We start from the raw sequence: 16622 nt of genomic DNA on the forward strand, positions 1-16622 counted from the left end.
GAGTATTATTCTGAACAGCCCAAAGAGAAATGAACTATAGCGTTGTTGATGAGCACCTTACAACGTATTAATTGAATTTGTTCTGCACTATACTAGCATAGTATGGAAATCAGAGCTTAAAATATAAATTGGGGCCAATTTCTTTCATGCCAAAAGAATCTTCATTTTACAGAAGGCGGTATTTTTTTTTTTTTTTTTTTTTTGCGGTATGCGGGCCTCTCACTGTGGTGGCCTCTCCCGTTGCTGAGCACAGGCTCTGGACGCGCAGGCTCAGCGGCCATGGCTCACGGGCCCAGCCGCTCCGCAGCATGTGGGATCCTCCCAGACCGGGGCACGAACCTGTGTCCCCTGCATAGGCAGGCGGACTCTCAACCACTGCACCACCAGGGAAGCCCCAGAAGGGGGTCTTTAAAGAGTTTTTTTCCTTAAAGCATTTTTAAAAATTTAATTTTCTCATTATGGAAAATTTCAAACTTAAAATTGTACAATAAATCCCTATGTATTGTACATGTTAGTAGAGAACACCCACGTGTATGGTTACTCTGAAATACAGTTCATCCAGGAAAGGCAGGATTCTTTCCCCTATACCCCTATTTTAGTGTTTATCACTTGACAAAGAAACTGTAAGACAAACTTAATGCTAACACATTAGGACCTTTGAAGGTTAAGCAGAAATGTAAAAAAGAGTCAAGGCTTTTACATTTTAAATCAATGGGAAAATAACAATTTACCAAATTATGAATGATTACCACCTTTTTTAAAAGCATGATTACTGATATGTGTGTACCAGGAATATGCAGGGATGTAGTCCAAAGAAGATACAAAGGGGAAGTTTTCTGAGGAACCTCACCTTCGTTGAAGTTAAGCACAGAAGGTGATTTGGTCACATGAAACGGGGAGCCAGGTGAATTTCTTTCTGTCTTGTTTGCAGCCATCAGCAGGTGAGGACCCAACCAGAGCCTTTCACCTCGGTATTTAGTCCTCAACGGGGCACGTGCACCTCATCCTCAACTGGCTATGAGGTACTTGGTTTTTACTTTTTAGTGGGTGAATTGTTTAAAGATGGGACAAAGTACTTTGCTACAAATGTGTGTATTTGAATGAATGAATGAGTGAAGGAGTGAGTGAATCGCTTCTGCAAAACCCTTGAATCAAGATGCAAAGGCTGACATCTAAATGGTGATTGTGTCATGTGCCACTTTCCCAGAGAACAAGTCTTCTCCAGGGCACTCTGTTTCCAGAGTCCAGGCATACACGATCTCCTTGGGATAGATCCTCACAACAAACTTGTAAAATAGATATTCGATTCCCTACCTTACAGATGAGAAAACTGGAACTCACAGTAAAAGCGACTTGTCGTTAGTTGGAGTTAACAAACAAGTTTCTATGGGAGTTGAAGTGTGCCTTACCTCATCACCTCGCCTGGTTGGGGCGAGACTCTTCCTGGATCATTTAGCCTCCACATCAGACTCCAGCTTTGGGTGCAGGCAGCTCTGCTTGGGCTCCTTGGGTACCTCCAATGCCTCTGCCCCTGCACTGGCCTTAGGCAGGGAACTCACCAGGTCATTGGACTAACTAAGTCACACACCTGGGGATGGGGTGGGGACGCTCCGTTTGCCTTCAGGCATAATGCTCTGTTAGCCTGAAGTCAGCCTGAACAGACGGGCTCCATGCCATCTAGTTCATCACTGGAATGGACTGCCAGATGTGGAAGGCCTCAGCCAGCTTATCCCATCTGCTGTCGGAGGCCTGGCAAGGATACTCCGTGGCACAGGCAGCCATACATATGGACATATCATGCCTTAAATGTTTCCTGCTTCACACTCATATATTTTTAAATTTTTTTAGTTGTTTGAGATCAATAATGACTCTCTGGAATATGCCAAAGTGAGTGAGCATTTTAAAGCTTCCATGAAAAATTTCAAGATTGAAAAGATAAGGAAGATCCGGAATGCAAAGCTCTTGAAGGCTTTTGAAAGGTTGGTGGCCACATTATCAGGTGTCTTGACATAAAGTTTGAAAGGATTAGTGAAGATCTGTCTTTTAAGATTTACATTCACTGGTTCATTTTAGTAGTCAACAGTTTCTTCAATCTCTAGTTGTGTTTTCATTGTGTCCACTCAAGCTTCTCTCTTTCAGCTGCAGCTTTACAATTAAATGCTTTCATGTGTCTATCATTTAAAAGTTTTCATATATTTATTTTTTACAGCTGTTGCCTTAATGTTAGTAGCTCCATTCTGAAAGCTAGCAGAATAAAATTTTAAGATGATTAGACTTTAGTTGGGATTAATGTTATGAACGGGAGTGGAGGAGGAATGTTCCCGATACTAAGTCTCACATTTCTTATATTAGGAAGAAAAAGGAGATGAAGAGAGACGAGCGAATCCTATTTTGTGCAGTGAGACGCACCCATGTAGAGTCTGTCTGTGCGAATAATTTTGACTGGGTCATACATGGAATTTGTGACACCAAATATGGAAAAGGTTTGTATGGGATAGAGAAGCCGAACTAGTAGAAACCATCGCTCAGGCTCTACACATGCTCCTGTTACGAGATATATGTAATTATTTTGTATTAACCAGCACATCCAGGCTTTTACAGTCATGGAGAGAAAATAAGCTCATGTTAACCTGAAATGTCCAAAGTAGAGTGGGAAATTGCCGTGGGACTTGATCACTGCACCTTAGCCCTGCTTCCCTCCTGTCATTTGTGTTTTGTGGGAAGGGCAGGGCGGGGAAACCAAGGCATCTCATACATCTTGCAAGGTACTCCCCCTTGTTGATGACTTTGTCTACCATTGCTACTCAGTACCGGCCATGGCTCTTCCTGACCTATGCCCATCCTACTGCCACTGCTAGGTTCTAATCAAAGATGGGAGATGAGGCCTCTCCCATCTCAGGCCACACCGGTGGTCACACAAAATCTTTTCAGCTCTTTCTTTTTGTTCCTAAATTCCTTCATGCAACTCAAAAACCAAAAACTCAAAAGCCAACCAAACAAAAACCAAAGAATCACTCATCTTTTTTTCTTTCTTTAAAAAAATTTTTTTTGGGGCTTTCCTGGTGGTGCAGTGGTTGAGAGTCCACCTGCCGATGCAGGGGACACGGGTTTGTGCCCCGGTCCGGGAAGATCCCACATGCCGCAGAGCGGCCAGGCCTGTGAGCCATGGCCGCTGAGCCTGCGCGCCCGGAGCCTGTGCTCCGCAACGGGAGAGGCCACAGCAGTGAGAGGCCCGCGTACTGCAAAAAAAAAAAAAAATTGTTTTTGGCTGCGTTGGGTCTTCGTTGCTGTGCACGGGCTTTCTCTAGTTGCAGCGAGCGGGGGCTACTCTTTGTTGTGGTGCACGGGCTTCTCATTGTGGTGGCTTCTCTTGTTGCAGAGCACAGCCTCTAGGTGCGTGGGCTTCAATGGTGGCAGCATGTGGGCTCAGTAGTTGTGGCTCACAGGCTTAGTTGCTCCTTGGCATGTGGGATCTTCCTGGACCAGGGATTGAACCCGTGTCGCCTGCACTGGCAGGCAGATTCTTAACCATTGCACCACCAGGCAAGTCCAAGAATCACTCATCTTAAGGGAACAAGTAATAGTTTATCACATTTTCACAGGGGGCTCCACTCATATAACTAAGATTAAATTCAACGCCCCCCCGCCAAAAGCAAGAAGCCAATCAGTCAGTGAACAAATATTTTTGAGTGCCCTCTATGTGCTACATGCTGGGGACACAGTGGTGAACAAGTTAGACATGCTCCCCCCCACACCATTATTTTACATAATTTAATGATTGCAAATGTTCAGCTGCTGTAGATGAAAAGAACAGGCCCTGTGGACACCTGAACAGGTTGGAGAGGTATTCCTAAGAACAGGTGGGGTTCACCAGCCTCATAGAGTCAGGAATAATTGGTCCAAGACATGGCCACACAATAGACTTGACCCCAGGGCAGGGGAAGCTAATGAAGGGTTTTAAGCTGGGGAATGACTAGATGAGCATTTCTTAAGTTTCTTAAGTTTAAACACATCACTAATACCTACTGAGAAATGTTTGGAGATAGCGGAGTAACCATCTTGAGTGAAACATAACAGGTGTGACATTTAAACCCATCAGTTTCTCATGAGTCTCTTTTTTCTTTTTGTGGTATACGGGGCCTTTCACTGTTGTGGCCTCTCCCGTTGCGGAGCACAGGCTCCGGACATGCAGGCTCAGCGGCCATGGCTCACAGGCCCAGCCGCTCCGTGGCATATGGGATCTTCCCAGACCGGGGCACGAACCCGTGTCCCCTGCATCGGCAGGCGGACTCTCAACCACTGCGCCACCAGGGAAGCCCTCTCATGAGTCTCTTATGTCAGAAGTCAAACAAATATTTCTCCTAGAGAATGGAAATACGGTATATATATATATATATATACGTGTTCCCGGGTCTTGGCCGTAACTGGCTCTAATGGTGACATTCTTGGACGCTTCGTCTGTTTCTCCTCTTTTATGAACAGAAGAGTGCTGAAACGCTCTCAAATGTATTTGGATGGCTTGACAGTGTTACTCACTGGCTGTCATTCTTCCTTTAACTTGGTGAAAGGGGAGAGTTGTTCGTGGCCAAGTATACGCCTTTGTGTAGCATGGATGCAAGAGGCGAGGAGGGTGCCTGCAGTTCTCTGGACGTGCAGGGTGTTCCTCAAGGAACCTTTCCCCATGCCACTCTCCCTTGTGAAGGTCAGGGAGGGGTCCTGCTCCTTGGCCTGTCTCCTGTTACATGGAATTAGGGGGTGTTTTTGTTCTGTTTGTGTTTTTTGTGGGTTTTTTGTGGTTTTTTTTCAGCATGCGGGCCTCTCACCGCTGTGGCCTCTCCCAGTGCGGAGAACAGGCTCCGGACACGCAGGCTCAGCGGCCGTGGCTCACGGGCCCAGCCGCTCCGCGGCATGTGGGATCTTCCCAGACCAGGGCTCGAACCCGTGTCCCCCACATCGGCAGGCTGACTCTTAACCACTGTGCCACCAGGGAAGCCCCTGTTTGTGTTTATTTTTAATGTTGGCTTTCCAGTCCTGCCTCCATGATGCTGTTAATACGGTCTAGATAGACTGGTATGAACTACTGGGCCCATAATCTTGAAAACATCAGGCAGTTATCTTAAAAGAGGCCAAGGGGCAGATCTCAAAGAGATGGCTACTCTCTGAGGGAAAAAAAAAGAACCGCTGTTGCACACGTGAAACCCCTCTGGATAGGCTGTTGTCTGTGTAATTTATACATGATTATGTGTAAGAGGTGGTAAGACATGCCTGGAAGGATAGAAGGGCTCTGGGTTACATCTTGATAAACTGGAGTTGGAAAACAGGCATGTAACAGGACGTAGAGGAGAAGAGTGGAAGGCAGGTGAGTAAGCAAGTTCCTACAGGCTGGAAGGTGGCCCAGAACTGATCAGACTGGATTGAGGAGAAGAACTGCAGCAGTTAGGTGAAAGCCACCCACCTTAACAGCAGAGGAGATTATAAAAACTCAGATTTGGATAAAAAGCAGAAGCAAAGTGAAATTAGAAAAAGCACTTGTTTGGGGGGCGGCTAAGCAAGGAAGGACCTGTCCTGATACCAGCTGGATTCAAGACCCTAGACGGGTCATGTATATGGTCAGGGAACATGTTTAGGATCCAGGGTGGAAGATTCTGCCACCCAGGTACCTCAAGATGCCAAATGGTTAGAAAGAAGGAAACAAAAATGTCAAGATAATCTGAGTGTCTATGTAGAAAACTCCAAAGAGTCTCCAGGGCATTGGAATGTTGGTGTTCTACCAGGGAGTGCGACACACGCATTCCTCTGCTCCTGGACTCCCCTGTCATCTCTGACTTTTAGCCACTGACCACCCTCTGGGCCCAGACCCTAGGTCCCTGAAAGACTGAGTCAGAGGCAAGTTGGCCCTTTTTGACTCTCAACTGGGAGAGGGTTCCTTCTCCTGGTCTTATTCAGAGTTCTTTCTAGTTAACAAAGTCTGCCATTTTTTGCCATGTATTTCTAGATCCTATTTTGGTAATCAAAAGCTGATCATAATTCTTTCTCCTTATATATTCCTTCCAAGATTCTAATTATCTTTGAGGCAAAGTATGTGTCTGGCTAAATGAAGGATAGTTGTGTATAAAGAATTGGAGGGAAAGAAGCATAATATTTTTGACAGTATTATCCCATTATATCAGTTATACTGAATGAATGAAAAAATGAATCAAAGCAGACTCTAGAAAATCAGCACACTGTGAAGTCTGAGTGTGATCTCTAGGACAAACAAAAGCTAGCTATGCAAAAAAAAAAAAAAGTTGAGAGAAGAGTGTTTATGAAGACGAGAGATTGACAAAGGCCAGGGAGGCTGTGGACAGCACAGCACAGCACACTTAAGGTGTGGTGAGAGTGACGAAAGATGAGGTGGTAGCCGTAGGTTGGGGTCAGATTCTTAAAGACCTTGCAAGCCATGCTAAAGGGATGATGGATTTTATCCTGAGGACGACTGCAAACCACCAATGGCTTTAGGAAAGAAATGACATGTCTCTGGCTACAGTGTGAAGAGAGGACGGGCAGGACCAGGATTGCAGGTGGAGAGAACAATTAGGTTGTTTCAGGAGTCCCGGCTAGAAATGAGGGTGGCCTACAGCCACGCAGTGGCAGAAGGAGGGAAGAGGATGTTGAGTTTCAAAGGATCTGTTCCTTGAAAGGGGTATTTGCAACAAGACAGAGTCCAGGTCTTAGGAGAGTGGGCTAGAAGGTTGGGTCTTTGGTTTGGATCATTTAAGCTTATGTAGACTCCAGATTATATAAGCATGATTTAAAAACAACTGATGCTGTGCTCGCTCCAGCAGCACATATAGTAAAATTGGAACGATACAGAGACGACGAGCATGGTGCCTGCTCAAGGATGACACGCAAATTCGTGAAGCGTTCCATAAAAAAAGAAAAGAAAAGAAAAAAAAGGAGAAAAAAAGCTGGATGCTTTCTTTTAAAAATCAGTTATTTAGGGTGATGGTTACTTTTTTCTCAGTGGAGAATGATAAAAATGTCCTCCAAAGATCTATAATGCCTGTATAAAGAGTCATTCTTCATTCAGTTATCATTGATAAACAAAAATAATCATATTAGCACTCAGACTTTCTTAGAAGATAGAAAAAATTTAATTGAACAACTGTAAAAAAAACTCAGTGCCATTAAGACATATGTACAGCTATCCCTGAATGTCGAAAATAGGTTTTATGGTTAATTCCAATTGCTTTAAGTCAAATCTGTTTTTACCAGTAATTCCATACTATTTACACCTTTTACATGCATAACTGGAATTCACTTATCTGTAAATGTTAGCATTCTGGAATGTCACTCAGGGTCTGAAAGAGTGAACAACTGTGTATAAGTAGCCCATGTTGCCATAAAATTTCTGTGCCAAAGATCATGTATGTTTATCCTCGGGAGCTCCCCAGAATCCATTTAGTCTTATGCCAATAACAGTGTTTTCTTTCTCAGCCCAGCACGTGTGTGGAGTGGGAATAAAGAGATACTAGAGGCAGGCAGCAAGAAGGAAGTTAATAGCTGTTAAGTGGAGAAGGAGGAAAAATGATCTGCAAGGCACAAACACAATTTTTTTTTCTCATGCTGGAGTCATTAGTATAGGAGAAAACATCTCTATCCACCTTAGTAACTCAACAGGGCATCCCTCTGTTATAACACCATATGTCAGAATTAATATCTGCATCTGAGGTATTAGTAAAATAAAGGGTAAAATGAGTTTGTTCTGTTTTTTTTAAAATCAGAGAGGTGTGTATGCTTTAGAAAGATTTCATTCCAAAACAGCTTGAATTGTTTAGAAATTGACATATGAGGAATTGCTCTTTGTAGACACTTAGGAAATGAAGTATGGGGCTTCCCTGGTGGCACAGTGGTTGAGAGTCCGCCTGCCGATGCAGGGGACACGGGTTCGTGCCCCGGTCCGGGAAGATCCCACATGCCGCGGAGCGGCTAGGCCCGTGAGCCATGGCCACGGAGCCTGTGCTCCGCAACGGGAGAGGCCACAGCGGTGAGAGGCCCGCGTACCGCCACAAAAAAAAAAAGAGGGCACAGCCTCTAGTCCTAGTTTGCTTGCGGAGGCTATAACAGAGCAGTACAGAATGCAGCTGAAGGAGCATCTTTGGCACAGAGAGGAGTGGGTGGCACAGTAGAAATGTGGTGGGTTGACTTTTGTTTGTATCCCTGGTCATTTTCCAAGTACCTATTGGCTCACTGCATAAGACTGTAGAAAGATCTTGGTGGACCTACTAGTTCTTGAAGTTAAGCTTGTTTTGCTCACACATCGGTAAGAAAAAGAAAATACAACAGGGAAAAAAAATGATGAAAAAGCAGTTCAGAGAAAAAAAAGATGAAAAAGCAGTTCATATATTGGCATATATGAAATATGCCAATAAGCATATGAAAAGATGCTCAGTATACTAGTCTTCAGAAAATGCATATTAAAATCAGATCTTTTTGCCCAGTATATTGACAAAAATTAAAAGGATAGATAATATCCAATGTTGGCAAGGATGTGGAGAAAACAGGCTTTTATTATTGGTGGTAACATTTTTAGATTACTTTTAGAGGGCGGTTTGTGATATCAAACTTTAATGTGCTCATATCCTATGACTCAGCCACTATAGTTTTGCAGTCTGTTCTACAGAAATATTTATATGGGTTCTCAAAGGTATATTTACTAGGATATTTTAGCATTTATGTAGAAGTATGACTGGTAATAGACAAAAAAAAGTGAAACCAACCTACATTTTCATCAGTTAATTTCAGGATTAATTAAATTAAATTATGATGCATTCTTACAGTGGAATCCTATACAGCCATTAAAAAGAATGAGTTGGGGTTAGATGTACTGACATAGCAAGATTTCTTGGACTAAAGTAGGAAAAAAAGTTGTAGAACAGTTCATATAGCATGATCCCATTTGGGAACAAATAAACATAAAACTTATCAGAGTTTATGTACATATGTGTATGTAAATACATAGAAACAAGTGTGAGAGTATTCCCACCAGGCCATTAACTGTGTTTGGGAAGGAGAGTGGGAGTGTAAATGGTAGGTCAGTATAGCCAGACTTTTAGTTTTTAATTCTAAATATAGCTGAACATCATTTACCCAGAATGGCCTGTATCTGACTTATTCAGGATAAGCAATATTTCTGGAATTCAAACATCTTAATTATGAAAAAAAATCAATAATAACACCAAGCAAAAGAAAAGAAAAATGTATTAAACATGTGTCATCGTAAATACGGCAAATTCATTTTACTTATTCATTTTTGCATAGAAAATCAGAATTTGCAATATATACTCCTTTAAAGGGCAGAAAAACATTGGGCAATAATAAAAATAAAAACAGGAAATTTTAATTTGTCAGGACATGGTTGTTGATCTGCTGCGTTTGGAAACGTCAGTGATTATCAGAGGTTGTTTTAGAATTGAGGCGATGGATCAACTGTCTGAAGAGCTCTGCCAGGGTCGGTTGTTTGCTCGTGCTACATCTCGTCCCCATTTTCCCTTTTTCCAGAACCTTCCCATAGTAGTAAATGACTTTTCCTCCTTAGAATGTACACAGTATAATACTCTGTTAGAGTATCTTTGGTTTATCAGTTACAATTCAACTTGCCTTGCATGAATTGGGCCACTGTGATATCAGCAGTTGCTCATTGTATCCGGTGGCTTAACCCTATACCTGTGAAACCTGCAGAGTAGCAAAGGTTTCTGTTATTTCAGTAGGGTTACACACTGTATTCAAGTTTACTTGCATAATGAACATTTTTTTAAGTACAAAGGAAAGTTATAAGTATCAGTAAGCTATTGCTGACATATATACTTGGTCAATGCCTATCATGTGATTATGTGTAAATAATCTTATAAACTGTATATCTTCTTTTATAATAATTCTTAACCTTTTTCTTTTTCTGATTATTTCTAGGAAATTACTTCACAAAAGATGCCATTAATTCCCATAAAAATTGCCTGTGTGATCCCAAAAACATCGTTATGTTTGTAGCCCGAGTCCTGGTTGGAGATTTTATTGAAGGACATAAGGCTTACATGAGCCCTCCTCTGCGGTATGACAGCTGTGTGGATACAAGGTTGAATCCCTCTGTTTTTGTCATCCCTCAGAAAGATCAGATTTACCCAGAATATGTGATTGAATATATGGAAACAGACAAAGCCTGCGTGATTAGTTAGAAATGTTGGTTACAGCGTCATAAAGGATGCCATAACTATTCTGTTCACTTATAGAACCAGACTGCCCCAGATAATAGTTAAACGTACATTTCCTCTCCTATAAATGCCTTTGATCAGTGGTTCCCAAACTTTGCTGCACATCTGAATCATCTGGGAAGCTCTAAAACATTCCACTGTCCAGATTTCACCCCATTCCAACGAAATCACTTTTTCTGGGGATAAGAGCCAGGAAGAGGATTGAAACGTGTCTAAAGTTTGGGAATCACTGCCTTAGATGTAACTGGTAAAGGCTCACTTCTAAAACTTCTGTGATTGCAGCAAACTTTCTCTCCCAACTACTCTTTTAGTTTATTGCATGACATGGTTTTGTTTTGGTTAAATTGAAAGAAAATTAATTTGGGAAATTTGAGAGAAATCTAAAAATGCCTATTGAAATAAAGACATAAGACAGTACAAGCAAATCTTGGATGGAAGATGGTGAAAAGTTGGCGGAAAATTCTTAGGGATACACTGGGGAAAAAATGTAAGGGCAATTTAAATGCTAGCACGGACATAACTGCAGTATTATACCTTTTCTTTGTGGTGAAACTGATTTGGGGGCATGCATTTCTTTATCTCTGCGTTTATTTAGGACACTCCATCCAGGTTGACTCTTTCTGAAATTCAATAAAAAAAGCTGCTAAGTGGGGCTCAGAGAGAAGCAACCAACTGGAGTTAACTGCCCATTTGGGCTCTACGAAATTACGGCAAAGTAGACATTTATATTCTAACTAATATGATTACAGAGAAGGCTTTTTTCAGGTCAGACTTTCATGAAGTGTTGGTTGGTATCTTGGGGGGACTGAGTTGCAGTAACCAGATTCACACAAGCACGACTGAGAAATCTGAGAGCTGTTGTAGTCGTTCCCTGTGGCAGTTGAGGCTCGTCAGGAAATGAGGAGCAGGGCCCTCTGCTGACGGACGGGCCCCTAAGGAGGTGAGATGAGTTTCCTAGTGAGACAGAATCAGAACGAAGAGAACAGTGCCCCAAACAAGCCTCGCACCTGCTAGGGGCTTCTTTTTCTAAATATGACGGATTGTGTGGAATTGCAGCACAATCAGTTTTTAGAGCAGCTGAGGTGCCTGGAACAAGAGTTCCTTTCTTATTACGAATCAGGGTTTTCCTTCCAATTTTCGTTTTCAACGTTGCATAGGAGTCGCCAACATTTCCTGTTACAGTTCCTTCCAGCAGGTATGTTATAAAAATTAATTAGCATTAGAGCTGATTTTATATTAGATTTTAGAGCAGTGCAGAGATCTCTACAGCTCCTTGGCTTTAAAGGGCTCCAACAGTAACAAATGTATAAGATACGTTTTAGGGTAGGGTTATTTTTTGAGAGGCTTGCCAAAAATATTTTCATTCGCTTATTTTTTTCATGGTAGCTTCTGTTTTGGAGTTTTCACTTCCTGATCTTGACCCTCACATTGTAGAGATGCTATTTATCCAACTCTGTCCGACTGCCCACTAGACATCTCCAGCTGGATCTTTCACAGCCATCTCTAATTCATGTCCACAATTGAGCTCTCCATCTGCCTATCTCAAACAAATCAGTTTCTCCCCCAGAAAAACATCTGCTCAAGCAGAAATGCAGAAGTCATCCTTTCTTCCCCTCCCCCTGCACATCTAAGCAGTTCCCATGTTTTCCTCTTTAAATATCTCTTTGTCGCCTTTTAAGTTGTTCTTTGCTTAGCAGCAAGAATTTAAAACTTTTTACTTTCAAAACACAAATCTGATCATGCCTTTAGAATAAAGTTCAAAATCATCATCATGGCTCCAGAGGCTCTCTCCCTTCCCTATCCTCTCATTTATTTTCTTTCACAGTCACCCTGGCTTTCTTTCAGTTCTTCGGTGCCCCTTTTAACCTAGCTCGGTGGTTCTCACCCAGCATTCCTGCCTTTTTTTTTTTTTTTAATGACAAATACTTTGTAACATCCTCTTCATGATCCTCAAAATGCAATTCAGTGGCAATATACTCTACCTATAAACAATTTTAGAAGGAAAGTGAAAATTAAATAAAATTAATATCAACATAAAAGGGAATGAAAGGTACATAACTTGGGCACAACTATAGTACAAGACCTCATTAAGTAGTCAGACGTTTACATCTACTTACAAAGAATAAATTTGAACTTAAAAGAAGGTAGGAGATCAGAAGCTATTCTGCATAAAGAAGTACGGGAAAATCAAAAAGCAGGGATACGAGTGGACATTGGAATCAAAACTAGTGATACAAAAAAAAAAAAAAAACTAGTGATACAGTAGCTTATCTGCATATGATAATACTTATTTCTATAAGAGAAAGAACGAAACCACCTTAACTGAAATGAAGATACTATGCAAGAAAATCTAGGGACTTCCCTGGTGGTCCAGTGGTTAGGACTCCGTGCTTCCAATGCAGGGGGCAGTAGTTCGATCTCTGGTTGGGGAACTAAGACCCCACATGCTGTGTGGTGCAGCCAAAAAAATTTAAAAATTAAAAAAAAATAATAAAATAAAATAAACTTAAAAAAAGAGAAACTCTACAGATTGTCGGAATGGAGAAAATGAGGAAATAACTATATTTTTGCAGGCGAGCTCTAGGTCATACACGAATGTCTAGTGAGACATTCAAAATTCGTATAGCATGCAGAATAATTACTTATTGTGAGGAGCTGTCCAACGTATTGCAATATATTCAGCATACTTGGCTCTCACATACTAAATGCCAGTAGCGCCCTCTCCCCCACTGCCACTATGGTGGCAACCACAAACCCTATCAGATCTATTCACCTCTTTCAGAGCAATTTGTAACATCCCCTTTGCTGTCCTGAGATGATTCAGATACTATAATCTACATGAATTTCTTAAGAAATGAATTTACTGCCCTATCTATTATAATGGAGAAACAGAAGGAAAGAGGTTTGTAATAAAGATAAAATGAATATCAATGTGTAAATGCTCAGCATGATGCTATACGACATCATGAGATAGATACCTACTTCTACTTATAGTGAATAGGTCTGGATTTAAGAGTCGATCAGAGGCTATTTCCTGTAAAGAAGTACAGGAGAAGGAAAGATTATTAGTATGGGTGACACCAGAATGAAAACCAGTATTAGGGTAAGTCATAACAGACCATATACCTTCTCTGTATGTGGTAAGGGAAAGAGCGTAGTTACGTTAATTGAAATAAGGATAACAGGACAAGACAAATTACAGATTGTCTAAGAGGAAAAAAGGAATTATATTTTCTCAGGCGAGCTGTAAGTCCTACATAAATGTCCAAGAGGACATTAGAAAGTCGTATAGGGTACCGAATAATTCTTTGTGTGGGACTAACCCATACACTGCAGGGCATCTGTTTTCCCTAGCTACATCCACTCAATGCCAGTAAAAGTCCGCAATTATCGTGAAGCCAACAATCCGTCAATTTCTAAAATACCACAGTGAGAACCACTCAGTTAACACCTAGCATCTTTAGATTAGCTTACTAACCTCCATAAGGAGTCCATCTATAGATTAAATTGGATGCTTGCCTCCCGGATCTCTGGTTTTTAAAACACTTTGCGCCTTACTTTGTTCATTTTAAGCATCTGTCCAACCTGGTGTTGTCTGCTTTCCGCATTAGAATGTGAGCTCCATGAGAGCTGAGTCAACCTGTCTTGTTCACTGTGCCACCCCAGATACCTAGCTGACTGCTTGATATGCTGATACATTGGATAAATTTTGTTGAATAACGTAAGCTCAACTTCTTATAATTCAGTAGTTGTATTCCTTCCTGTTCTTCTCCAAGCTCCATTTGAGATTATCTAATAAAAGGAAATAAATATTAATTTTGGCTCTGCTGCTTTTATTTGCTCTATTTCCAGGTATCTCCAAAAAGATAATCAATTGCAGACACCAGTTTATTCAATGGGGGATAGAGGATGTGTGTTGCCCCTTCCAGCTTCATCATTCAAGGACTCAATGACCAAGGAGCCTTTAGCACACTGCCAGGGGACGGTGGGGTGGCTGTGATGCAGAAGCCTGCAGTTGGTTGGCACATCTTTTGTCTAAGGGCTGAGACAGGGAGACGCTGGAAACTGCTGACGCACCTTAGGGGTGGGAACAGGGCCAGGCTGAGGCACAAAAGTTAAAAAAATATAGATGATCTTCAGCAGAATTGTCCTATCAGTCACTCCTTCAAAAGCCCTTCTCCACTCTTCTTTTTTAAAATAAATTTATTTATTTATTTATATTTATTTTGGCTGTGTTGCTGCGCGTGGGCTTTCTCTAGTTGCGGCGAGTGGGGGCTACTCTTCGTTGCGGTGCGCGGGCTTCTCATTGCGGTGGCTTCTCTTGTTGTGGAGCACGGGCTCTAGGCGCACGGGCTTCAGTAGTTGTGTCACGTGGGCTTCAGTTGTTGTGGCTCGCGGGCTCTGGAGTGCAGGCTCAGTAGTTGTGGCGCACGGGCTTAGTAGCTCCGCGGCATGTGGGATCCTCGCAGACCAGGGCTCAAACCCGTGTCCCCTGCATTGGCAGGCGGATTCTTAACCACTGTGCCACCAGGGAAGTCCCCACTCATTCCTTTTTATTTATTATTATTATTTTTTTTTATTTTTTATTTTTTTCCGGTACGCGGGCCTCTCACTGTTGTGGCCTCTCCCGTTGCGGAGCACAGGCTCCGGACGCGCAGGCCCAGCGGCCATGGCTCACGGGCCCAGCCGCTCCACGGCATGTGGGATCTTCCCGGACTGGGGCACGAACCCGTGTCCCCTGCATCGGCAGGCGGACTCCCAGCCACTGTGCCACCAGGGAAGCCCCTCATTCGTTTTTAATCATAAAGCTTTGGATGGAGAGAGAAAACCTTTATATGGCAACATAGATATGATTAAAGTGAAGGTAAAATTTGCCATTTGATATGGACTTCATTGTAAATAAAACAATGTATAGCCAACCCATTGCTGTCAAAAACACCTACATTCAAATATACAAAGTGGCATCAAACCAAGCATGAGCAGATGTTTGAGTTTTTCCACTTAGTTATTTGTTCCATTTGTTTATTTACTTTGCCGTAGCAGGCTCTCAATTTTTCAGAAATGTTTGATGTTGCTACTCCCCAAGGTTCTATCCTCCCATCTCTGTTCCTCACTTTATTTGTGCTGAGTGACCTTATCAACTCTCACAGCTCCAATTACTAGTACTCTGATGTCACTCAAATAGATAGTCTCTTCAATCTTTCTTAAGCTCTTGACTTGTAAATACACCTGCCCACTGAGCATCTTCTCTTGGATTGCCCACTGCAAACAACACCATAAAAATTGAGATGATAATCCCTCAACTCCTGTTTCTCTTCTGTTATTCCTTATCCTGTCCTGCTTTTCTAGAAATCCATTCTCATTACTGCCAGGGATCTTTCTAAAACACCTATCCTACATTAGAAGTGTTAAGGAAAGTTACAGTTACTTTTGTTAATTATGAAAATGATGTTAGGATTATGTAGGAAAATTTACCATTTTTAAAAGTCATGCCTACTGAAGTATTTAGGATTGAATTATCTAGAAATTGAAATTGAAACTTACAAGTTCTCAGCCAAAACAGGCAAATAGGACGAAGTGTTAAGATTTTATAACACGAGGAAATAGATATATATGGGTGCTTATTTCACTGTCCTCTAATTTCCTGCTTGAAAAATTGTCAACTACAAATTTTTTTAAAAAACAAAAACAAAATAAAAAACACCTATCCTACAATATAGCCAGGCACTGTTTTTAAGTGTTGGGGATACAGCAAGGAATAAGACACACAAAATTCCTGCTTTCACACGTTTGAATTCTACAAATATATAAATAAGTAAGAAGAAAGACATGAGTGATAAGTTCCATGCAGAGACCTGGGTGCTACTTTAGGAAGGGCCTTGCTAAAGAGAAGACATTTAAGCTCAGAGTTGAATGACAAAAAGGAGACATCTAGAAAGGGGTGCGGGGCAGCATTCTAGGCAGAGGGATCACCGTCACTTGCCAGCGGAAATTCCTTCAGTAGCTTCCCAAAGTCTTCCGTAAATCCAAATTTCTTAACACGGCAGAGAAGGTCTTCTGGCATCTGGAAGCTAAAGTGGCCTTCCTCTTTGGCTTCTTTATGTGACATTAACTCGTTTAATCCTCACAACCGCCCTGTTAAGACAGCAACTCGGCTAGTTGAGTTCCTCAATTATGTTTTATTCATCTTTATACTCTGTTGCTGCATTAGCGGTTGGCTCAAAAATAGTCATTAAATCAGCGTGGTGTTGGGCAAAAAGGTAGTTCCTTAATAAATGTACAGGTCTAAACAGGTGCTGTCCAACAGAAATATAAAGTGAGCCATTTTACATTTTCTCATAGCTACATTAGAAGTAAAAGAAACAGATGAAATTA

The 16622-nt window shown here is 41.8% G+C and overlaps 1 protein-coding gene and 1 non-coding gene across 3 annotated transcripts in view; both read left to right on the forward strand.

Annotated features, from left to right (window-relative positions):
• The window catches only part of ZC3HAV1 (zinc finger CCCH-type containing, antiviral 1), a 67049-nt gene extending 52986 nt beyond the window's left edge, over window positions 1-14063 (forward strand). For both annotated transcript variants that reach the window (XM_012533919.3, XM_033432373.2), the window contains exons 10-13: window positions 932-1022; window positions 1849-1979; window positions 2353-2483; window positions 9949-14063. In XM_012533919.3, the coding sequence (XP_012389373.1) occupies window positions 932-1022; window positions 1849-1979; window positions 2353-2483; window positions 9949-10211 (616 nt within the window). In that variant the 3' untranslated portion in view covers window positions 10212-14063. The remainder of the gene's footprint in view (window positions 1-931; window positions 1023-1848; window positions 1980-2352; window positions 2484-9948) is intronic.
• On the forward strand, window positions 6809-6915 carry LOC117202328 (U6 spliceosomal RNA). Its single transcript, XR_004484606.1, has one exon. It is a non-coding gene; the product is annotated as a U6 spliceosomal RNA (small nuclear RNA).
• Window positions 14064-16622: the final 2559 nt, after the last annotated feature.

This window comes from Orcinus orca, chromosome 9 (genome assembly GCF_937001465.1).
Source record: "Orcinus orca chromosome 9, mOrcOrc1.1, whole genome shotgun sequence".
NCBI classification, from domain to species: Eukaryota; Metazoa; Chordata; class Mammalia; order Artiodactyla; family Delphinidae; genus Orcinus; species Orcinus orca.